The sequence below is a fragment of the Pristiophorus japonicus genome, chromosome 14 (assembly GCF_044704955.1).
Source record: "Pristiophorus japonicus isolate sPriJap1 chromosome 14, sPriJap1.hap1, whole genome shotgun sequence".
Lineage (NCBI taxonomy): Eukaryota > Metazoa > Chordata > Chondrichthyes > Pristiophoridae > Pristiophorus > Pristiophorus japonicus.
Window position 1 is genome coordinate 162,550,216 of NC_091990.1, and position 18,206 is coordinate 162,568,421.

At 48.3% G+C, this 18,206-nt stretch overlaps 1 protein-coding gene across 7 annotated transcripts in view; it reads left to right on the forward strand.

The window, feature by feature from the left end:
• Positions 1-18,206, forward strand: part of LOC139280179 (oxysterol-binding protein-related protein 8-like) — a 159,925-nt gene that overhangs the window by 48,166 nt on the left and 93,553 nt on the right. For 3 of the 7 annotated variants that reach the window (XM_070899745.1, XM_070899751.1, XM_070899752.1), the window contains exons 2-3: positions 2,220-2,301; positions 3,352-3,473. The exons of 3 other annotated variants lie outside the window; for them this stretch is intronic. In XM_070899745.1, coding sequence (XP_070755846.1) covers positions 3,450-3,473 — 24 coding nt within the window. In that variant the 5' untranslated portion in view covers positions 2,220-2,301; positions 3,352-3,449. The remainder of the gene's footprint in view (positions 1-2,219; positions 2,302-3,351; positions 3,474-18,206) is intronic. One more of the 7 variants, XM_070899747.1, reaches the window with a different exon arrangement.

Below are 18,206 nucleotides of genomic sequence, written 5' to 3' on the forward strand. Positions count from 1 at the left end.
ATTAGGAAAAGGGGAGGTGCAACGAGACCTGGGTGTCATGGTACACCAGTCATTGAAGGTTGGATGCAAGTACAGCATGCGGTTAAGAAAGCAAATGGCATGTTGGCCTTCATAGCGAGGGAATTTGAGTACAGGGGCAGGGATGTGTTGCTACAGTTGTACAGGGCCTTGGTGAGGCCACACCTGGAGTATTGTGTACAGTTTTGGTCTCCTAACCTGAGGAAGGACATTCTTGTTATTGAGGGAGTGCAGCGAAGGTTCACCAGACTGATTTCCGGGATGGCGGGACTGACCTATCAAGAAAGACTGAATCAACTGGGCTTGTATTCACTGGAGTTCAGAAGAATGAGAGGGGACCTCATAGAAACGTTTAAAATTCTGACGGGTTTAGACAGGTTAGATGCAGGAAGAATGTTCCCAATGTTGGGGAAGTCCAGAACCAGGGGTCACAGTCTAAGGATAAGGGGTAAGCCATTTAGGACCGAGATGAGGAGAAACTTCTTCACCCAGAGAGTGGTGAACCTGTGGAATTCTCTACCACAGAAAGTTGTTGAGGCCAATTCACTAAATATATTCAAAAAGGAGTTAGATGTAGTCCTTACTACTAAGGGGATCAAGGGGTATGGCAAGAAAGCAGGAATGGGGTACTGAAGTTGCATGTTCAGCCATGAACTCATTGAATGGCGGTGCAGGCTAGAAGGGCCGAATGGCCTACTCCTGCACCTATTTTCTATGTTTCTATGGGACACCGGGTGAACTCACCTGCTTTTCTTGAACTAGCGCCCTGGGAACGTTTACGGCCACCTGAGAGAGCAGACGGAGCCTCGGTTTAACTTTTCAACAGAGAAACGACACCTCCAACAATGCAGCACTGGAGTGTCAGCTAAGATTTTATGCTCAGTTCTGTGGAGTGGAACTTGAACCTGTAACCTTCTGACTCAGGCGAGAGTGTTGCCACTGAGCCGTGGTGACACTAACAATTGCAAGTACCTGTTGTGTTAAACCGATTCAGCGTGTGCAGCAGGCCTTCAGGAGGGAGGTCGTTGAGGCAGCAAATGCAAGGGTCATGAAAATCATGGGCCTACGCGACCTACAGAGGTTGGGCAATTATATTTGAGACAGCCGTTGATGGCAGGGCTACCACACACTGGCGTTAGCATCACGCACACAGGGTTACATCGCAGTTTGGAGAGACTGCTCGGCATAGCAGGTCACACACTGTCTCACCCAGGGGGCAGCTTTGGGGCCCTGCAACCCATGCAATTGCATGGGGTCTCGAGCCAAGTAGGGGCCCCAAGCTGATCTAGTCCCTGTAACTGTCTGCGGCTAGTAGCATTGTTAGGTCCAGGCAAGCTGTGCTCGCAGCCTAACATTCTCCATTTCTGCTCAACTGGTCTGTATGGATCCACCCCCATCATCAGAGAAGTCAGGGGCTGCAACTCCGGCAATTGCTCAGTCAGGGGCCCTGAGCGGATTCAGTCCACAAACCAAACCTTTGCATGGGGCCTCCACAAGGCAAATGCTGCCCTTGTGTTCACAGATACCTTGCAGAGATATGCCATAAGCGAGGTTGCTTGTGAGAGAAATGAATCATGACTCAGTGGGTAAGGGGAACACGTGTTGTGGTGCTGATCCATATGGAACAGCAGGTCTTGGTGTTGATGATTTGAGCGGGGACAGCAGTTGGTGCACTATAATTGGCTTGCAAGATGAAAATTCACACAGGGGTTCTGTTTGGCTTGCCATCCATACACAGCTGCTGGAAATGAACCTGTGCATGTTTGCTAACAATAGGATTGGGCTCGGTTGTGGTGTCCTCTCCAGTTGAATATCCTGCCAATGATAACTTCGATGAAGCCTAAAGGTTGTCGGTGTCTGTGGAACTGAACCCTGGCAAGAATCAGGAGTCTCAGAGAAATTGAATCAAAAAATAACAATCCTAAGCATTTGCATCTCTTTCCTTTGTGAAACTGAAAACAGATTTGCTGCACATTTTCATAAAGGTAGTACTTTTTTAAAAAGCGCTAAGGACTCGGCACTTAAAGGGTTAATTAAAGATGTAATCATTAGCAGTTCATTAACATCTACCACCAAGTGCTAGTATTAAACCAAGTTAAACACGCAGGCAGTAAATTTCCCAGGGGAGCCGTATCCAGGCACCAAATTACCCATGGAGAGAAGGCTGAAAGCTAACTGTCATCTTTCTTCAATCATTTTAGCTGTCTCTCATCATGTAGAAAAAGGCTCGGTTCAAGATCTGCTCTTTAAAGTTACTGGAAGGAGGAAATGAGCGCTGCGGAGGTAGGAGTTTTCTGAAGGGATGGCTTGTGTTGTGTGTTTAGGGCTGGGAATGGATAGGAGAAGTTGATGCTTAGTGACACACTCGGGTAGGTTGCTGAATCAGACAGGCAGTGAGATCGTTGCTGTAGGTCTAAGAGATGCTTTAATAATCTGGATAACTATGAGCATAGAGCATACAAAGTAGCAGGAGTAGGCCATACAGCCCCTCGAGCTGGCTCTGCAAATTCAATAAGATCATGGCTGATCTACACCAGCTCCACTTTCTCGCCCGATCCCCGTATCCCTTGATTCCCCCTTGTTATGTATGTAAACATTACCAATGTGTAAGACTAGCCACCAGGGGCGCACCTGTGGGAGAGCCAAGGGTCACCTGTACACCCCGGGCAAGCAGGTATAAAAGGCAGACTACCATGCTGCTTCCTCACTCTGGAGTTACAATAAAGAGACCAAGGTCACAACAGTTTGAGCTTAAGGTATACAGTCTTGTGGAGTTATTCTAAACGTAACACCCATAGTGCCCAAAAATCTATAGATCTCAGCCTAGAATATACTCAATCACTGAGCATCCATGGCCCTCTGTGGCAGAGAGTACCAAAGATTCACAACCCTCTGAGTGAAGAAATTTCTCCTCATCTCAGTCCTAAATGGCCGACCCCTTATCCTGAGACTGTGACCCCTGGTTGTAGATTTTCCAGCTTGGGGAAACAGCCTCTCGGCATCTAACCTGTTTTATACGTTTCAATGAGATTCTAAATCCCATAAAATATCGGCCCATTCTACTCAATCTATCATACCCTCTCATCCCAGGAATTAATCTACTGAATCTTAATTTCACTCCTTCTAAGGTAGATATATCCTTCCTTAGGTAAGGAGACCAAAACTGTACACAGTACTCCAGGTGTGGTCTCAGCAAGGCCCTATATAATCGCAGCAATTACAGAAGTGGAAGAAATGGAGGTTTGTTTTGAAAAAAATATATATTTGTATATTACATCAAAAATGGACTTACCAGATAGTATGTTGCAAAAATAATATTTTTTATTTATATAGTGCCTTTAACGTAGTAAAACTCCCGAGGCGCTGCACAGCAGTGTTACAGACAAACAGATACATTTGCCACCGAGCCACAAAAGAAGAGATTACGGCAGATGACCAAAAGTTTGGCTAAAGAGGTAGGTTTTAAGCAGCGTCTTAAAGGAGGGTGGCGAGGTTTAGGGAGGGAGTTCCAGAGCTTAGGGCCAAGGCAGGTCCACCAATGGTTGAGCAGTTATAATGAGGGATGTTCAAGAGGCCAGAATTTGAGGAGCGCAGACATCTTGTGGGGTTGTGAGGCTGAAAAAGATTACAGAGATCGGGAGGGACTAGGCCATGGAGTGATTTGTAAACAAGGGTGAGAATTTTGAAATCGAGGTGTTGATTAACTGGGAGCCAATGTAGGTCAGAAAGCACAGGTGACTTAGTGCGGGTTAGTACACAGGCTGCTGAGTTTTGGATGACCTCAAGTTTATGTAGTGTGGAATGTGGGAGGCCGGCCAGGAGTGAATTAGAGTAGTCAAGTCTAGAGGTAACAAAGGCATGGATGAGGGTTTCAGCAGCAGAAGAGCTGAGGGTAGGGGCGGAGGCGGGCGATGTTACGGAGGTGGAAATAGACGGTTTTAGTTATGGCGCAGATATGTGGCTGGAAACTTATTTCAGGGTCAAATATGACAGCTAGGTTGTGACAGTCTTGTTCACCCTCAGATTGATGCTAGGGAGAGGGATGGAGTCAGTGGTTAGGGAACACAGTTTGTGGCGGGGACCAAAGATAATGGCTTCCCCATATTTAATTGGAGAAAATGTCTGCTCATCCAGTACTGGATGTTGGACAAGCAGTCTGACAATTTAGAGACCAAGGAGGGGTTGAGAGAAGTGGTGGCAAGGTAGAGCTGGGTGTCGTCAGTGTACATGTGTAAACTGACTCCGTGTTTTCGGATGATATCGCCAAGGGGCAGCATGTAGATGAGAAATAGGAGGGGGCCAAGCATAGATCCTTGGGGGACACCAGAGGTAACGATGCGGGAGTGGGAAGAGAAGCCATTGCAGGAGATTCTCTGGCTACGATTAGATAGATAAGAATGGAACCAGGCGAGTGCAGTCCCACCCAGCTGGACGACGGTGGAGAGGCGTTGGAGGAGGATGGAGTGGTCAACCGTGTCAAAGGCTGCAGACAGGTCAAGGAGGACGAGGAGGGATAGTTTACCTTTGTCACAGTCATAAAGGATGTTATTTGTGACTTTGATGAGAGCAGTTTCAGTACTGTGCAGGGGCGAAAACCAGATTGAAGGGATTCAAACATTGAATTCATGGAAAGATGATCACGGATTTGGGAGGCGACAACACATTCAAAGACATTGAACAGGAAAGGGAGGTTGTGATGGTCCCATAGTTAGCAAGCAAAGTAGGGTCAAGGGTTGGTTGAGGAGAGGAGTGATGACAGCAGATTTGAAGGAGACGGGAACAGTACCTGAGGAGAGAGAATCGTTAACAATGTTGGCTAACATGGGAGCCAGAAAAGGAAGTTGGGTGGTCAGCAGTTGAGTGGGAATCGGGTCAAGAGAGCAGGAAGTGGGTCAGGATGAGTTTGGAGAGATCAAGAGGGGAGAGCGGAGAGAAACTAGAGAAAGATATGAGTTTGGGCTAGGGCAGGTGGGAGCCTCAGATGAAGTTTGGTCCTGTGGATTAGGTGCAGTAAGGGAACTCGCAGAGGCAGCTGATCGGATGGTCCCAATCTTTGAGACAAAGAAGTCCATGAGCTCCACGCACTTGTTGTTGGAGGTGAGGGTGGTGGGGAGAGGGGTTTAAGGAGACGGTTAACAGTAGGGAATAGTAGCTGGGGGTTATTTTTGCAATCCAGAATGATCCTGGAATAGTGAGCAATTTTTGTAGTAAGAGTAGGAACCGATAGTGTTTTATGTGTTCCAGCCAGATCTGGCAGTGAATGGCTAAACCAGTTGTCCACCACATCCGTTCAAGTCTGTGCTCTTTTGACTTGAGGAAGCGAAGAAGAGGGCAACCCAAGATCAACCACCCGTGACTCAGCTGGAGCTGCTGGCTGGCGCCCCGGCAAGGAGCTGCTGGCTGGCGCCCCGGCATGGAGCTGCTGGCTGGAGCCCCGGCATGGAGCTGCTGGCTGGCGCCCCGGCATGGAGCTGCTGGCTGGTGCCCCGGCAAGGAGCTGCTGGCTGGAGCCCCGGCAAGGAGCTGCTGGCTGGTGCCTCGGCAAGGAGCTGCTGGCTGGCGCCCCGGCATGGAGCTGCTGGCTGGAGCCCCGGCAAGGAGCTGCTGGCTGGCGCCCCTGCATGGAGCTGCTGGCTGGTGCCCTGGTACTGGCGCTGCTGGCTGGTGCCCTGGTACTGGAGCTGCTGGCTGGTGCCCTGGCATGGAGCTGCTGGCTGGTGCCCCGGCATGGAGCTGCTGGCTGGTGCCCTGGCATGGAGCTGCTGGCTGGTGCCCTGGTACTGGAGCTGCTGGCTGGTATCCCATTGAGCAGACCATTCCTCCAGTATAGTTCAGGGAGAATGACCCGTATTATAATGGTTTGCTACAGGCTGCAACAAAACATGGAGTCACCATTGGATAAAAACCTTCAACCTGCTGACATAGATGACTTCAAGAATGGCAAAGATGTAGGAGGGCACCAACACCAGCCTGCAACCTGAGCTCTTCGTGAGCAGCTCATTGAACAGTGCAACAGCTGAAGAATCCCTGCCACCCCCCCCCCCCCCCCCCCCGCCCCTGCCCATGTCCAACATCTGCTCCAGGCCTTACAAACCCCAGTAGTAGCAGCACCCACCGCACAGTCATTGTGCAGACGAAGTCCCATCCTCACACAGAGGATACCCTCCATTGTGTTGTGTGGCACTACCACCGTGCTAAAAGGGATAGATTCAGAACAGATCTAGCAGCTCAAAACTGGGCATCCACGAGGCGCTGTGGGCCATCAGCAGCAGCAGAATTGTATTCCACCACAATCTGTAACCTCATGTCCCGGCATATCCCTCCCTCTACCATTACCATCAAGCCAGGGGACCAACCCTGGTTCAATGAGGAGTGCAGAAGAACATGCCAGGAGCAGCACCAGATGTACCTAAAAATGAGGTGTCAGCCAGGGGAAGCTACAACACAGGACTACATGCGTGCTAAACAGCAGAAGCAGCATGCTATAGACAGAGCTAAGCGATTCCACAATCAACGGATCAGATTAAAGCTCTGTAGCCCTGCCATATCCAGTCGTGAATGGTGGACCGTTAAACAACTAACAGGAGGAGGAGGGTTCATGAATATCCCCATCCTCAATGATGGCGGAGCCCAGCACATGAGTGCAAAAGACAAGTCTGAAGCGTTTGCAACCATCTTCAGCCAGAAGTGCCGAGTGGATGATCCATATCGGCCTCCTCCTGAGGTCCCCACCATCACAGAAGCCAGTCTTCAGCCAATTCGATTCACTCCACGTGATATCCAGAAACGGCTGAGCACACTGGATACAGCAAAGGCTATGGGGGCCTACAACATCCCGGTTGTCGTGCAGAAGCTCCAGAAATAGCCGTGCCTTTAGCCAAGCTGTTCCAGTACAGCTACAACACTGGCATCTATCCAACAATGTGGAAAACTGCCCAAATATGTCCTGTCCACAAAAAGCAGAACAAATCCAATCCGGCCAATTACCGCCCCATCAGTCTACTCTCAATCATCAGCAAAGTGATGGAAGGTGTCGTCGACAGTGCTATCAAGCGGCACTTCCTCACCAATAACCTGCTCACCGAAGCACAGTTTGGGTTCCGCCAGGACCACTCGGCTCCAGACCTCATTACAACCTTGGTCCAAACATGGACAAAAGAGCTGAATTCCAGAGGTAAGATGAGAGTGACTGCCCTTGACATCAAGGCAGCATTTGACTGAGTGCAGCATCAAGGAGCCTGAGTAAAACTGAAGTCCATGCGAATCAGGGGGAAAACTCTCCACTGGCTGGAGTCATACCTTGCACAAAGGAAGATGGTTGTGGTGGATGGAGGTCAATCATCACAGCCCCAGGACATCACTGCAGGAGTTCCTCAGGGCAGTGTCCTTGGCCCAACCATCTCCAACTGCTTCATCAATGACCTTCCTGCCATCATGTCAGAAGTGGGGATGTTCGCTGATGACTGAACAGTGTTCAGTGCCATTCGCAACTCCTTAGATAATGGAGCAGTCCATGCCCGCATGCAGCAAGACCTGGACAACATTCAGGCTTGGGCTGATAAGTGGCAAGTAACATTCGTGCCACACAAGTGCCAGGCAATGACCATCTCCAACAAGCGAGAGTCTAACCACTGCCTCTTGACATTCAATGGTATTACCATCGCCGCATCCCCCACCATCAACATCCTGGGGGTCACCATAGACCAGAAACTTAACTGGACCAGCCACATAAATACCGTGGCAACAAGAGCAGGTCAGAGGCTGTGTATTCTGCGGCGAGTGTCTCACCGCCTGACTCCCCAAAACCATTTCACCATCTACAAGGCACAAGTCAGGATTGTGATGGAATACTCTCCACTTGCCTGGATGAGTGCAGCTCCAACACTCTCAAAGCTCGACACCATCCAGGACAAAGCAGCCCACTTGATTGGCAGCCCATCCACCACCTTCAACATTCACTCCCTCCACCACCGGCGCACCGTGGCTGCAGTGTGTATCATCTACAAGATGCACTGCAGCAACTCATCAAGACTTCTTCGGCAGCACTTCCCAAACTCGCGACCTCTATCACCTAGAAGCACAAGGGCAACAGGCGCATGGGAACACCATCACCTGCAAGTTCCTCTCCAAGTCACACACCATCCTGCCTTGGAAGTATATTGCTTGTTCCTCCATCGTTGCTGGGTCAAAATCCTGGAACTCCTTCCCTAACAGCACTGTGGGAGTATCTTCACCACACAGACTGCAGCGGTTCAAGAAAGCAGCTCACCACCACCTTCTCGAGGGCAATTAGGGAAGGGCAATAAATGCCGGCCCTGCCAGCGATGCCCACATCCCAGGAACGAATTTTTAAAAAGTAAATATCTTCTGCCCAAAGACCTTTTTGAAATTTATGTCAGCAAGGTCACCAGATATTATAGGAACACTCGCCACATAAAAATTTCAAAACCGTTTCTGACTTTACTGACTTAAACAAATGTGTGTGTGCTAGAGTGTTTAATGGAAATAATAAAGGAAGGGAAAATAGGCTAGCACCCTGATGTGCATGGCTATAAGCTTTGCTATCTCCAACGTGGTGGTGTGTCCTCGCTCGGCTAATGTTGTCAATAGTGCCGTCCTCCATTGGCCTGAGAGTTTACAATGTAGCTGCACCGCCCCAGCTTCTTCTTGTATCCTTTCTGTTGTGTGCAAGCTTGTCCTGTAAGAAAAGTGTAAGTGCGTTAGTGTGTGGTCTATTAAAGGGCTGTGAAGAGATGCCAGGCAGCTGAGGGGAAGAGGCAGCAGGTGTGGGCAAGAAAGGGGTGATTGAATGCAAGAAAGTGCACCTAGTGTGAAGTATCAAAGAGTTGAACAGAAATGTGAGAACTATTCCAAGTCTAACTAAAGCAAAAATCGATGCAAGTTTTGAAGGCAATAGCAGGTGTTGAGTGCAAGTAGGGAGGTATAATGAAATGCCCCTTTGTGATTGGAGGAGAGGCTTGAGCAGCCTGCGAGAAAGTGCTGACAGAAAAATGCGGAGCTGTATTCAGAGTAAGAGTTGTGAAGAGGGGGTTGGTTTTCAACCTGCTGTCTAGATGTAAAACTGGCATTGTGGAAGTTATAGAAACTGCCCGATTTTAATTTCCAATTAAAATGGTTTCTATAATGGATAACTGATCTGCCCCGCTGGTTTACTGATGAGCGGTGAAGATGAAAATTACTCTCAGGATTTTCCTTGCCAGTCCTGCTGAGATCATTAACTTTTTTGGCATTGCAGCCAAGTCCTAGGAATGAAGCCACTGGTATTGACCTGCTCACCCACCTCTTTCCATGTCTACGGCATATAAAAGAATGAGATGGGAGCTGCCCTGATGGCTGGTGCATTAGGTGCACTCTCGAATATGTAACAGAGCAAAACAGATCTTCTGTCCTCAGTCATCCCTTCCTCTTACAATCTACAATGCCCACACTCAGTTAGCTGATCACAGTTGGGTGGCAGGTAAAGTCGCTGCACTTAGTCTCACTGCCGTAGACAATCGGGCTTCGCACTCCTGATCACTATCCAGTAACCTTGTTGGAAACTACATGTATTTGGTGGATTGGGTTTGGCTGTTATATTCCACACAGTTGGAATAGCCTGCCACCATTCACTGCCTTCATTCACATATAAGGCTGGCTATGGGGCCCTGCGCTAAGATGGCAGCTCTGGCGCCCTGCGCTAAGATGGCAGCTCTGGCATCCTGCGCTAAGATGGCGGCTCTGGCGCCCTGCACTAAGATGGTGGTCTGGCGCCCTACACTAAGATGGCAGTATGGGCGCCCTGCACTAAGATGGTGGTATGGGGGTCCTGCACTAAGATGGTGGCTCTGGCGCCCTGCACTAAGATGGCGGTATGGGCGCCCTGCACTAAGATGGTGATATGGGGGTCCTGCACTAAAATGGTGGCTCTGGCGCCCTGCACTAAGATGGTGGTATGGAGGCCCTGCACTAAGATGGTGGCTTTGGCGCCCTGCACTAAGATGGTGGCTTTGGCGCCCTGCACTAAGATGGCGGTATGGGGGTCCTACACTAAGATGGTGGTCTGGCGCCCTGCACTAAGATGCCTAAGTCCCTTCCGACTGAATCCAGCACCACTCCATGTCCAGGATTCACTTTTAGATGATACACCCCCACCATTTATACAACTCACAATTTTGGTGGGCAGCTGTCTATACCAGGCAATTTCCCATCACCATAGAAGTCAATTATAAAGGTACTATGTGCACTGAATTAAGCGCGCTGGCTAATTTGGTCAATTCAATAAACCTTTTGCACCTCTTTGAAGTACCATTACCGTAATTAGTTAATCCCCTCCATGTACCACTTTAAAAGCTCCGCTGATTTCAGGCAAATTGAAGTGTTTCTTAAATGTCTTTTGGTTTCTCCTGATAACTATTCACCTGGTATGCAGCAGCTGAGTGCCTCAGTACTGCATTGCAGACAGAGGCTGCCACTGTTTGTATCGGGAGTGTGTGAAATAGTGACTGAGCAATGGGATTACTTGCATTTACACATTGTAAGGCTCGAGTTTAATTGTCCTGACACTTAACAACAACAAATTGCATTTATATAGCACCTTTAATGTAGTAGAACCTATCAATGCACTTCACAGCACTAGTATTAAACTAAATTTGACACCAAGCCACATAAGGAAATATTAGGACCGGTAAAAGAAGGTGGTTTTAAGGAGCATCTTAAAGGAGGTGTAGGGAGGGAATTCCAGAGCTTTGGGTACCAGTGGTGGAGCGATGAAAATCGGGGTTGCACAAGAGGCCATAATTCGAGGCATGCAGACTGGGGTACTGTGTTACAATTTGGGTTTCCTTACATAAGGAAGAATATACTTGCCTTGAAGGGGGTGCAACGAAGGTTCACTCGATTGATTCCTGGAGCGAGAGAAGACATTGAATAGAATGGGCCTATATTCTCGAGTTTAGAAGAATGAGAGGTGATCTCATTGAAACATATAAAATCCTTAGAGAGCTTGATGTTTCGAGGCTTTTTCCCCTGGCTGGAGAGTCTAGAACTCAGGATAAAAGGTCGGCCATTTAGGACCTCGATGAGGATACATTTCTTCACTGAAAGGGTCGTGAATCTTTGGAACGGGCTGTGGATGCTGAGTCGATGAATTTATTCAAGACTAAGGTCGACAGATTTTTGGGTATGAAGGAAATCAAGGAATATGGGGACAGGGTGGGAAAGTGGAGTTTATGTAGAATTATGGCCCACTCCTCCTATTTCTTATGCTGTTATGTTCTTGTGTCTTTATTCTGCACTTGGTTTTACCATCCACCACGTATAATAGGAAAATTCCATTAGCACCAATGCGCCCGCTATAAACAGTACGGACTGTAGTTAGATTTTCCGAAGAATTTTTCAATATCACTCAGCATTGCACTACTTAATCCCCTCCTGTATTAAGAGGGAATTAACTGCGGCTGCAGAGAGCTCAGCCACAGGATAATAACAACAGCTTAATCTGCATCGATTACATAAAAGCTCAGAACAAGGCACCACATATCTCCCTGGTTGGTCTGTCACTTTTACTGAAGATTATTAAGATAATTCCCAAATCTCAGCTGATTTGCATCAGAATTGTTCTCCCTTTTTATCCATGAATACATTAAGCTCTGACAATTCCACGGGAGATGGGGGAGAGGCCCTTCTCGTCATGTCAGGAGTTTCTGGGCACTTACTCAGACACAGCCAACTGTCTGTATCCTGTTTGCTTTTTAGAGCAATTCAGTTAACCTCTTCTTGCCCATACAATCCTCCAGTCTCTTTCCATGACAACTTTCTTGTCTCTATTTTACCATTTCCACTGGGATTATAGCTCTCTCTTTCTTCTTCTTCAGCTACAAACACACAGCACCCCCCCCCCTAGTATTCTTACTGTGTTGAAATTAAGAAAGATCAACATCTTCTAGGACCTCAAAACTGTGGAACTCCTTATGCCCTCCGTGTTCCTTTTCTGACTACAATTTACATGCTTTGAAAATTTAAGTTTGGCAACACCTGTTGACTATTTCCTTGCTTGATGCCGTCTTCTCTCCTGCTGTTGCTGACCCTAAATGATGTCCTGCAGTGAGTGAGCTGTAGCTCTTAGTTTTTCAATAATCATTTTTAAAACCTGGTCAATACCTTTTCACAGACATAGCTAGACAGAATTCCTCAGGTCCTATGGGGTATTTCACTATCTCAGTCTCGGCTAATTATTATAATCTTCAATCCTGTTCACAACCAGGTATGTATCCAATTTTTTTAACAGTTAATTGAGAATAGGATTATCTTCTTTCAGTGGTGTTGTGCTTAGTTCCATGACCAGGATATTCCTTGAAGTTCAGTACATGAAAGGAAGTGAGGATGTGATAACATCAATAACTTCTATTTCTATCGCTCCCTTAAGCACTTTGAGATGTTGGGGGTGAAATGGGTCTTCAGCAGTAACGCAAAATGGGCGATAGTGAATCGGCAGCCCGTTTTACATCCCACCCAAGAACATAGGCTGCATCATTTTGAATAAATTGGAATTCTGGAGGGCAGCAAGGAGAGCATTGAAGTCGTCAATCCTTGAGGTAGTGAAAGCAAGAGGGAGATGGAAGAGAGGGGTTCCAGGCCTAGATGTGTGTGTCTATGCAGTTGAAATTGAAGAGTCTCTATACACAAATACTCATGGGAGAGAAAGCTAAGAATTTCTAGTCTCTCTTATCTCGGCGATTTACATGGAGAATCTTAGTTATGAGGACAGATTGGATAGGCTGGGTTTGTTCTCATTGGAACAGAGGAGGTTGAGAGGAGACCTCATTGAGGTGTACAAAATATTGAGGGGCCCGGACATAGTGGATAGTAAGGGTCTATTTCCATTGGTGGAGGGGTCTATTACAAGGGGGCATAGTTTTAAGGTGGTTGGTGGAAGGTTTAGAGGGGATTTGAGGGGGGGCTTCTTTACGCAGAGGGTTGTGGGGATCTGGAACTCGCTGCCTGGAAGAGTGCTGGATGCAGAAACCCTCACCACTTTTAAGAGATGGTTGGATGGGCACTTAACGTGCAGTAACCTGCAGGGTTACGGACCTAGAGCTGGTAATTGGGATTAGACTGGATGACCTTTTGTTGGCCGGTGCAGATATAATGGTAAGTACTGCAGGGTGTCGACTATGGCCAGGGTGATCTCCTGGACTAGTGTCAATCGCCTGGATGGGTCGGGGAGGAATTTTCCCAGATTTTTTTTTTCTCCGTAAATTGGCCTGGGTTTTTATCTGTTTTTTGCCTCTCCCAGGAGATCACATGGCTCCGGTTGGGGTGGAGTGTAGAAAGTTTCAGTATAAGGGGTGTCGCAGTTGTGTGGGGCAGACTGGTTGGGCTGGGTGCTCTTTGCCTTTCCATCATTGTTCATTGTTCGTAGATTTATATGTAATCTTCAGGGCTGCTGACCGAGGGCCGTGCGGCTCTTTGTCGGCCGGCGCAGACCTGATGGGCCGAAATGGCCTCCTTCTCCGCTGTAAATTTCTGTGTTTCTATGTAATGTGTTTGAGTTATGTGGGTATGGTTGGTGGAAGTAGATACAACAAAAATACAGTACCACCCGGGTGTAAGAGTGCAGACATCAAGTGCATGTGAGGTGGAATCCTTGTTATGCAGTCCTCTCTAGGTCCAAGATTGTTTACAACTCTGTTCTCCAAATAATTATTTTTAATGTGTTAAAATTATTTTTGAACCAAGACTGGGACTCTGTGTATGGAAGCTGGGCCAGGGTCGAGCTGTGATGCCCCATGTACTGCACTGCTCTGACTGCCCCAGCAGTATCCTTGCATGATGATCTGAAATGTAAAAGCATTTGGCTGTGGAATATCCTGAAACACTGTGGGCCCAAGTTTCCACATAATTTGCGCCTGATTTTTAGGAGCAACTGGTGGAGAACGGACTATCTTAGAAATCGCAATTCTCCACATATTTTTTTTGCTGCAGTTCTAGTCAGTTAGAACAGTTTCACTTTGGAACAGAATTTTTTCTTCAAAAGGGGGCGTGTCCGGCCACTGACGCCTGATTTCAAAGTTTCCACAGTGAAAACGTACTCCAAACTAAGTTAGAATGGAGCAAGTGAAGATTTTTGTAGAACTGAAAAAACCTGTTCTACACATTAAAAAATCAGGCGCAGGTTACAAATGAGGCGTCCAGAATGATGGGGGATGGGGGGGGGGAAGGGAAGTCATTAAATTCTATAATAAATCCTTATTTATACTTATACAAATATTATACAAATAAATCCAACCTGAATAAAAATTTAGAAGCTAAGAAAAGATTAAATAAACCATCTTCCTACCTGTGTGAAAGTGCTTCAGCCAGGGAGAATGCTGCAGTCAGCCTCACAAGTTGAGGCAGCCATTCCCGCGGGGCGGGGGGGGGGGGGGGGGGGGGGGGGGGAGGAGGAAGCCATTCGTTCCCGCGGGGGGGGGGGAGGAGGAGGAAGCCATTCGTTCCCGCGGGGGGGGGGGGGGGAGGAGGAGGAAGCCATTCGTTCCCGCGGGGGGGGGGGGGGAGGAGGAGGAAGCCATTCGTTCCCGCGGGGGGGGGGGGGAGGAGGAGGAAGCCATTCGTTCCCGCGGGGGGGGGGGAGGAGGAGGAAGCCATTCGTTCCCGCGGGGGGGGGGGGGGGGGGGAGGAGGCAGCCATTCGTTCCCGCGGGGGGGGGGGAGGAGGAAGCCGTTCGTTCCCGCGGGGGGGGGGGAGGAGGCAGCCATTCCCGACGGCGGGCGGGGGGGGGGGGGGGAGGAAGAAGCCGTTCCAGACGGCGGGCGGGGGGGGGGGGGAAGGAGACAGTGAGAAGGCTGCAGGAAGCCTCAAGTTCAGCAGCCATTCCCGACGGCAGGTGGGAGGCCGTCCGGAAACGACTGCCTCAACTTTCTGAGGCTTCCTGCAGCCTTCTCACTGCTGCAAGAAGCCTCAGTGCTGATGTGCTGATGGCAATGTGCTTTTATTAAAAAATGTTGAAAAATTAAACAGCTACAAAGAACTACAAAAATGGCCGAGTGCCAATGTTTCCTTCACACTGCGCGTGCGCGAACGCTCCAACGCGCGCGCGCAGGGTTGCCGGCAGGAAAAAAACTAATTTAAATGGTACCCGCCCCCTCCCACTTATAAAATTGGCGCGAGTGGTAGGCTCCGCCCCCCTGGGCGCTGCGCCAAGCAGACATGGAGCTGCAGGGCGCTCCAGAATCACGCGTTTTTTTTCCGGCACCGTTTTCGGCGCGAAAAACGGGCGCCCAGCTCGGAGGGGCGCCCGTTTTTTTATCGTGTGGAAACTTGAGGCCTGTGTTCCTAGTCTTAGCTTATTCCTGAGCAGTGGAAAAGAGCGATTGGAAAGGGACAGGCATCACCTGGCTGCACTTGTCCAGCTGGCCAGACTGCGACAGATCAGGGCCTGGCTACAGGAACAGTATGGCTTGGGAATACAAAGAAACAGAAGGGCAGTGTGCTAACATAACCTTTGTTACTTCTTTAATCTTTGAATTGAGACTGCTCCCTGCCACACCATCCCTCCGCCGTGTGGGTAAGGGTACCTGGTGTGGTACTGAGCTATGTAGGCCATAAGGTGCTCTGGTTCAATCCCTGATCTGTGGCGAGTTATCTCATCTCAGTTAGGGGCACAACAATTGTATCCCCTACTCTTATTCTTATCACATTAATATCCTCACATTTTTCCAGTGCTCATTCCCCTTAGAAGGCAACAAGTGCCAATCAGCAGTCAGCACCCTCAGGAAAGGGGGGCATTTTGTTCCAAGAATACCATCAGTGAAAGAACATTTTGCATTCCTATATATACCTCAAATTCTACATAGAATATTCATGAATTTTGTGAGTGTTCAAAATGATACGGTGGCTTTATATTTGGCTTTTCTGAAGTTCATGATGTGGGAAAGCCACATCTGTATGCCGGCTTCCTGCATTTATATTGCTAAAATTGGCTCCCTTATCCCGACAGCAGAATCCTATAAAAGCTAAATGCAAAAGTGACTAATGAGGGCAGACTATCCAAATTTTAATTTGTTTTCATTGGAGGAAAAATGATTGAAAGAGGACATGAGCCAAGTCGGGAGAAGCCCCAAGGAAATTCACCCCAGTGATTGCTTGACTTCCCACTTGCTTTTAGTTAGTTCTCGCAATGGTTCCGTAATTGTAATGAAATTGGGAATAAAATCGAAACAGTAAATAACCGTAACCCAAAAAGATTGGACCTTTGGAGCATTGCTGCGTTTGAATATCAAGGGGTGGGGGGGAAGTTCGAAGACTGTACTTGGCCTGTTCTGACTGTATTGGTCATAGACTGGAGAATAGACACCTGCCTGCTGGGTAGATGAGAGCACAGCGGCCTTTGATATGTGAATGTCGCAGGGGGAAAGGTCACAACAAAGGGCCTTTCAGAATTGGGCATTCAGCTGCTTAGCTCCTGTACCGCCAGATTTAACTGTTGTGTCTCCAACCTAACTTCTGTGCTCCCAGTCAGAGAGGCTGTGGCACCTGTCCATCAATTTTGGCCTGCAGATGTGCAAACTGCTATCGTGGGTAACTCTGCACATGACCCAGCACCAATGCTGGCAGAGACAGTAAAGCTCTCGGTGGAAAGGAGTTTCCTGGAGTCTATCCATGTGAGAGTGCTGGGGGCCAATGATGAACAGCTGTCATGGGCTGCATTGAATTTGGGTTATTGTTTTGTTGACTGGTCTGAGGCAGGCTGACCTTGCTCTGTGCCGAGACCGGCTATCAATACTATCTCTGTGACTTCAGAGTAACTGCACATGTGCAACTCTTGCACTGGCTCAGTTATTTTTCTGTTGCTGGAGCTGCCCCACAGTATACAGGACAGATTCAACAGCAAGGGAAATGGTTATATAATAGATCCAATTCCAAGGGAACATCAGTGAGGCATGATAGTGCAAGTTACCAGCTTTCTGATGCTCTGTGTAAAACCTGCTCTTTCAGCATAGGTGTAGAACTGCCTCAGAACCCTTCAGAGGAAGAAATGAAATGTCTCTGTCACATAGAAAGAAGGAAAGAAAGAGTTATATTTATATAGCGCCTTTCACAATCACCGGACCCCTCAAAGCACTTTACAGCCAATGAAGTAGTTTTGGAGTGTAGTCACTGTTGTAATGAGGCTGGAATGTGACTGTTTCATAGTGCATATATATCAATAGTTTTCCACTGACGATTGGCAGAACACTTGAAAAATAAATGAAGCAACCTTCCCCCATCACGGCCAAGGTTGGTCGTTTCCAGCCATGTATCTGATGCAGCACGGGCTCAATTAGAAATGTAAATACTGTCTCTAAAGGCAGAGGTGCCCAAATAATATGGCTGCCAGCTTCTGAACAACTATGTATTAGATCGTCTCCCTCTTTTTGCCAGTGCTGTTGGGGAAGGTTTAAACTTGCTTGGCAGGGGGATGGGAACCGGAGAATAGATTCAGTGGGGAGAGAAGCAAAGCTGGAATTGGGCAGCGTAGAAGTAGAAAGTGAATTTGGAAGACAGAGGAAACAAGGGCTGGGAAATAGACAACAGGGGAGTTTGGCGATATTAAATGGTATATACTTCAATGCAAGGAGTATAGGGAGTAAGGCAGATGAGCTGAGAGCACAGATCGACACTTGGGAGTACGAGATTATAGCTATTGCTGAAAGAGGGGCAGGTATGGCAGCTCAACATTCCTGGTTACAGGGTTTTCAGACGGGATAGAGAGGGGGTAAAACAGGAGGGAGGGTCGCAATATTGATTAAAAAAACAATTGCAGCTGTGAGAAGGGATGATATGTTAGAGGGATCATCAAACGAGACCATATGGGAGTGTACTATAGACCCCCAAGCAGTCAGAGGGAGATAGTGCGCCCTCCCGGATGCACTTCCTCCACTTCGGGCGATCTTTGGCCAGGGACTTCCAGGTGTCAGGGAGGCTTTGAGGGTGTCCTTGTAACGTTTCCTCTGCCCACCTTTGGCTCGTTTGCCGTGAAGGAGTTCCGAGTAGAGCGCTTGCTTTGGGAGTCTCGTGTTTGGCATGCTGATAATGTGGCCTGCCCAGTGGAGCTGACCGAGTGTGGTCAGTGCTTCAATGCTGGGGATGTTGGCCTGGTCGAGGACACTAACGTTGGTGCGTCTGTCCTCCGAGGGGATTTGTAGGAT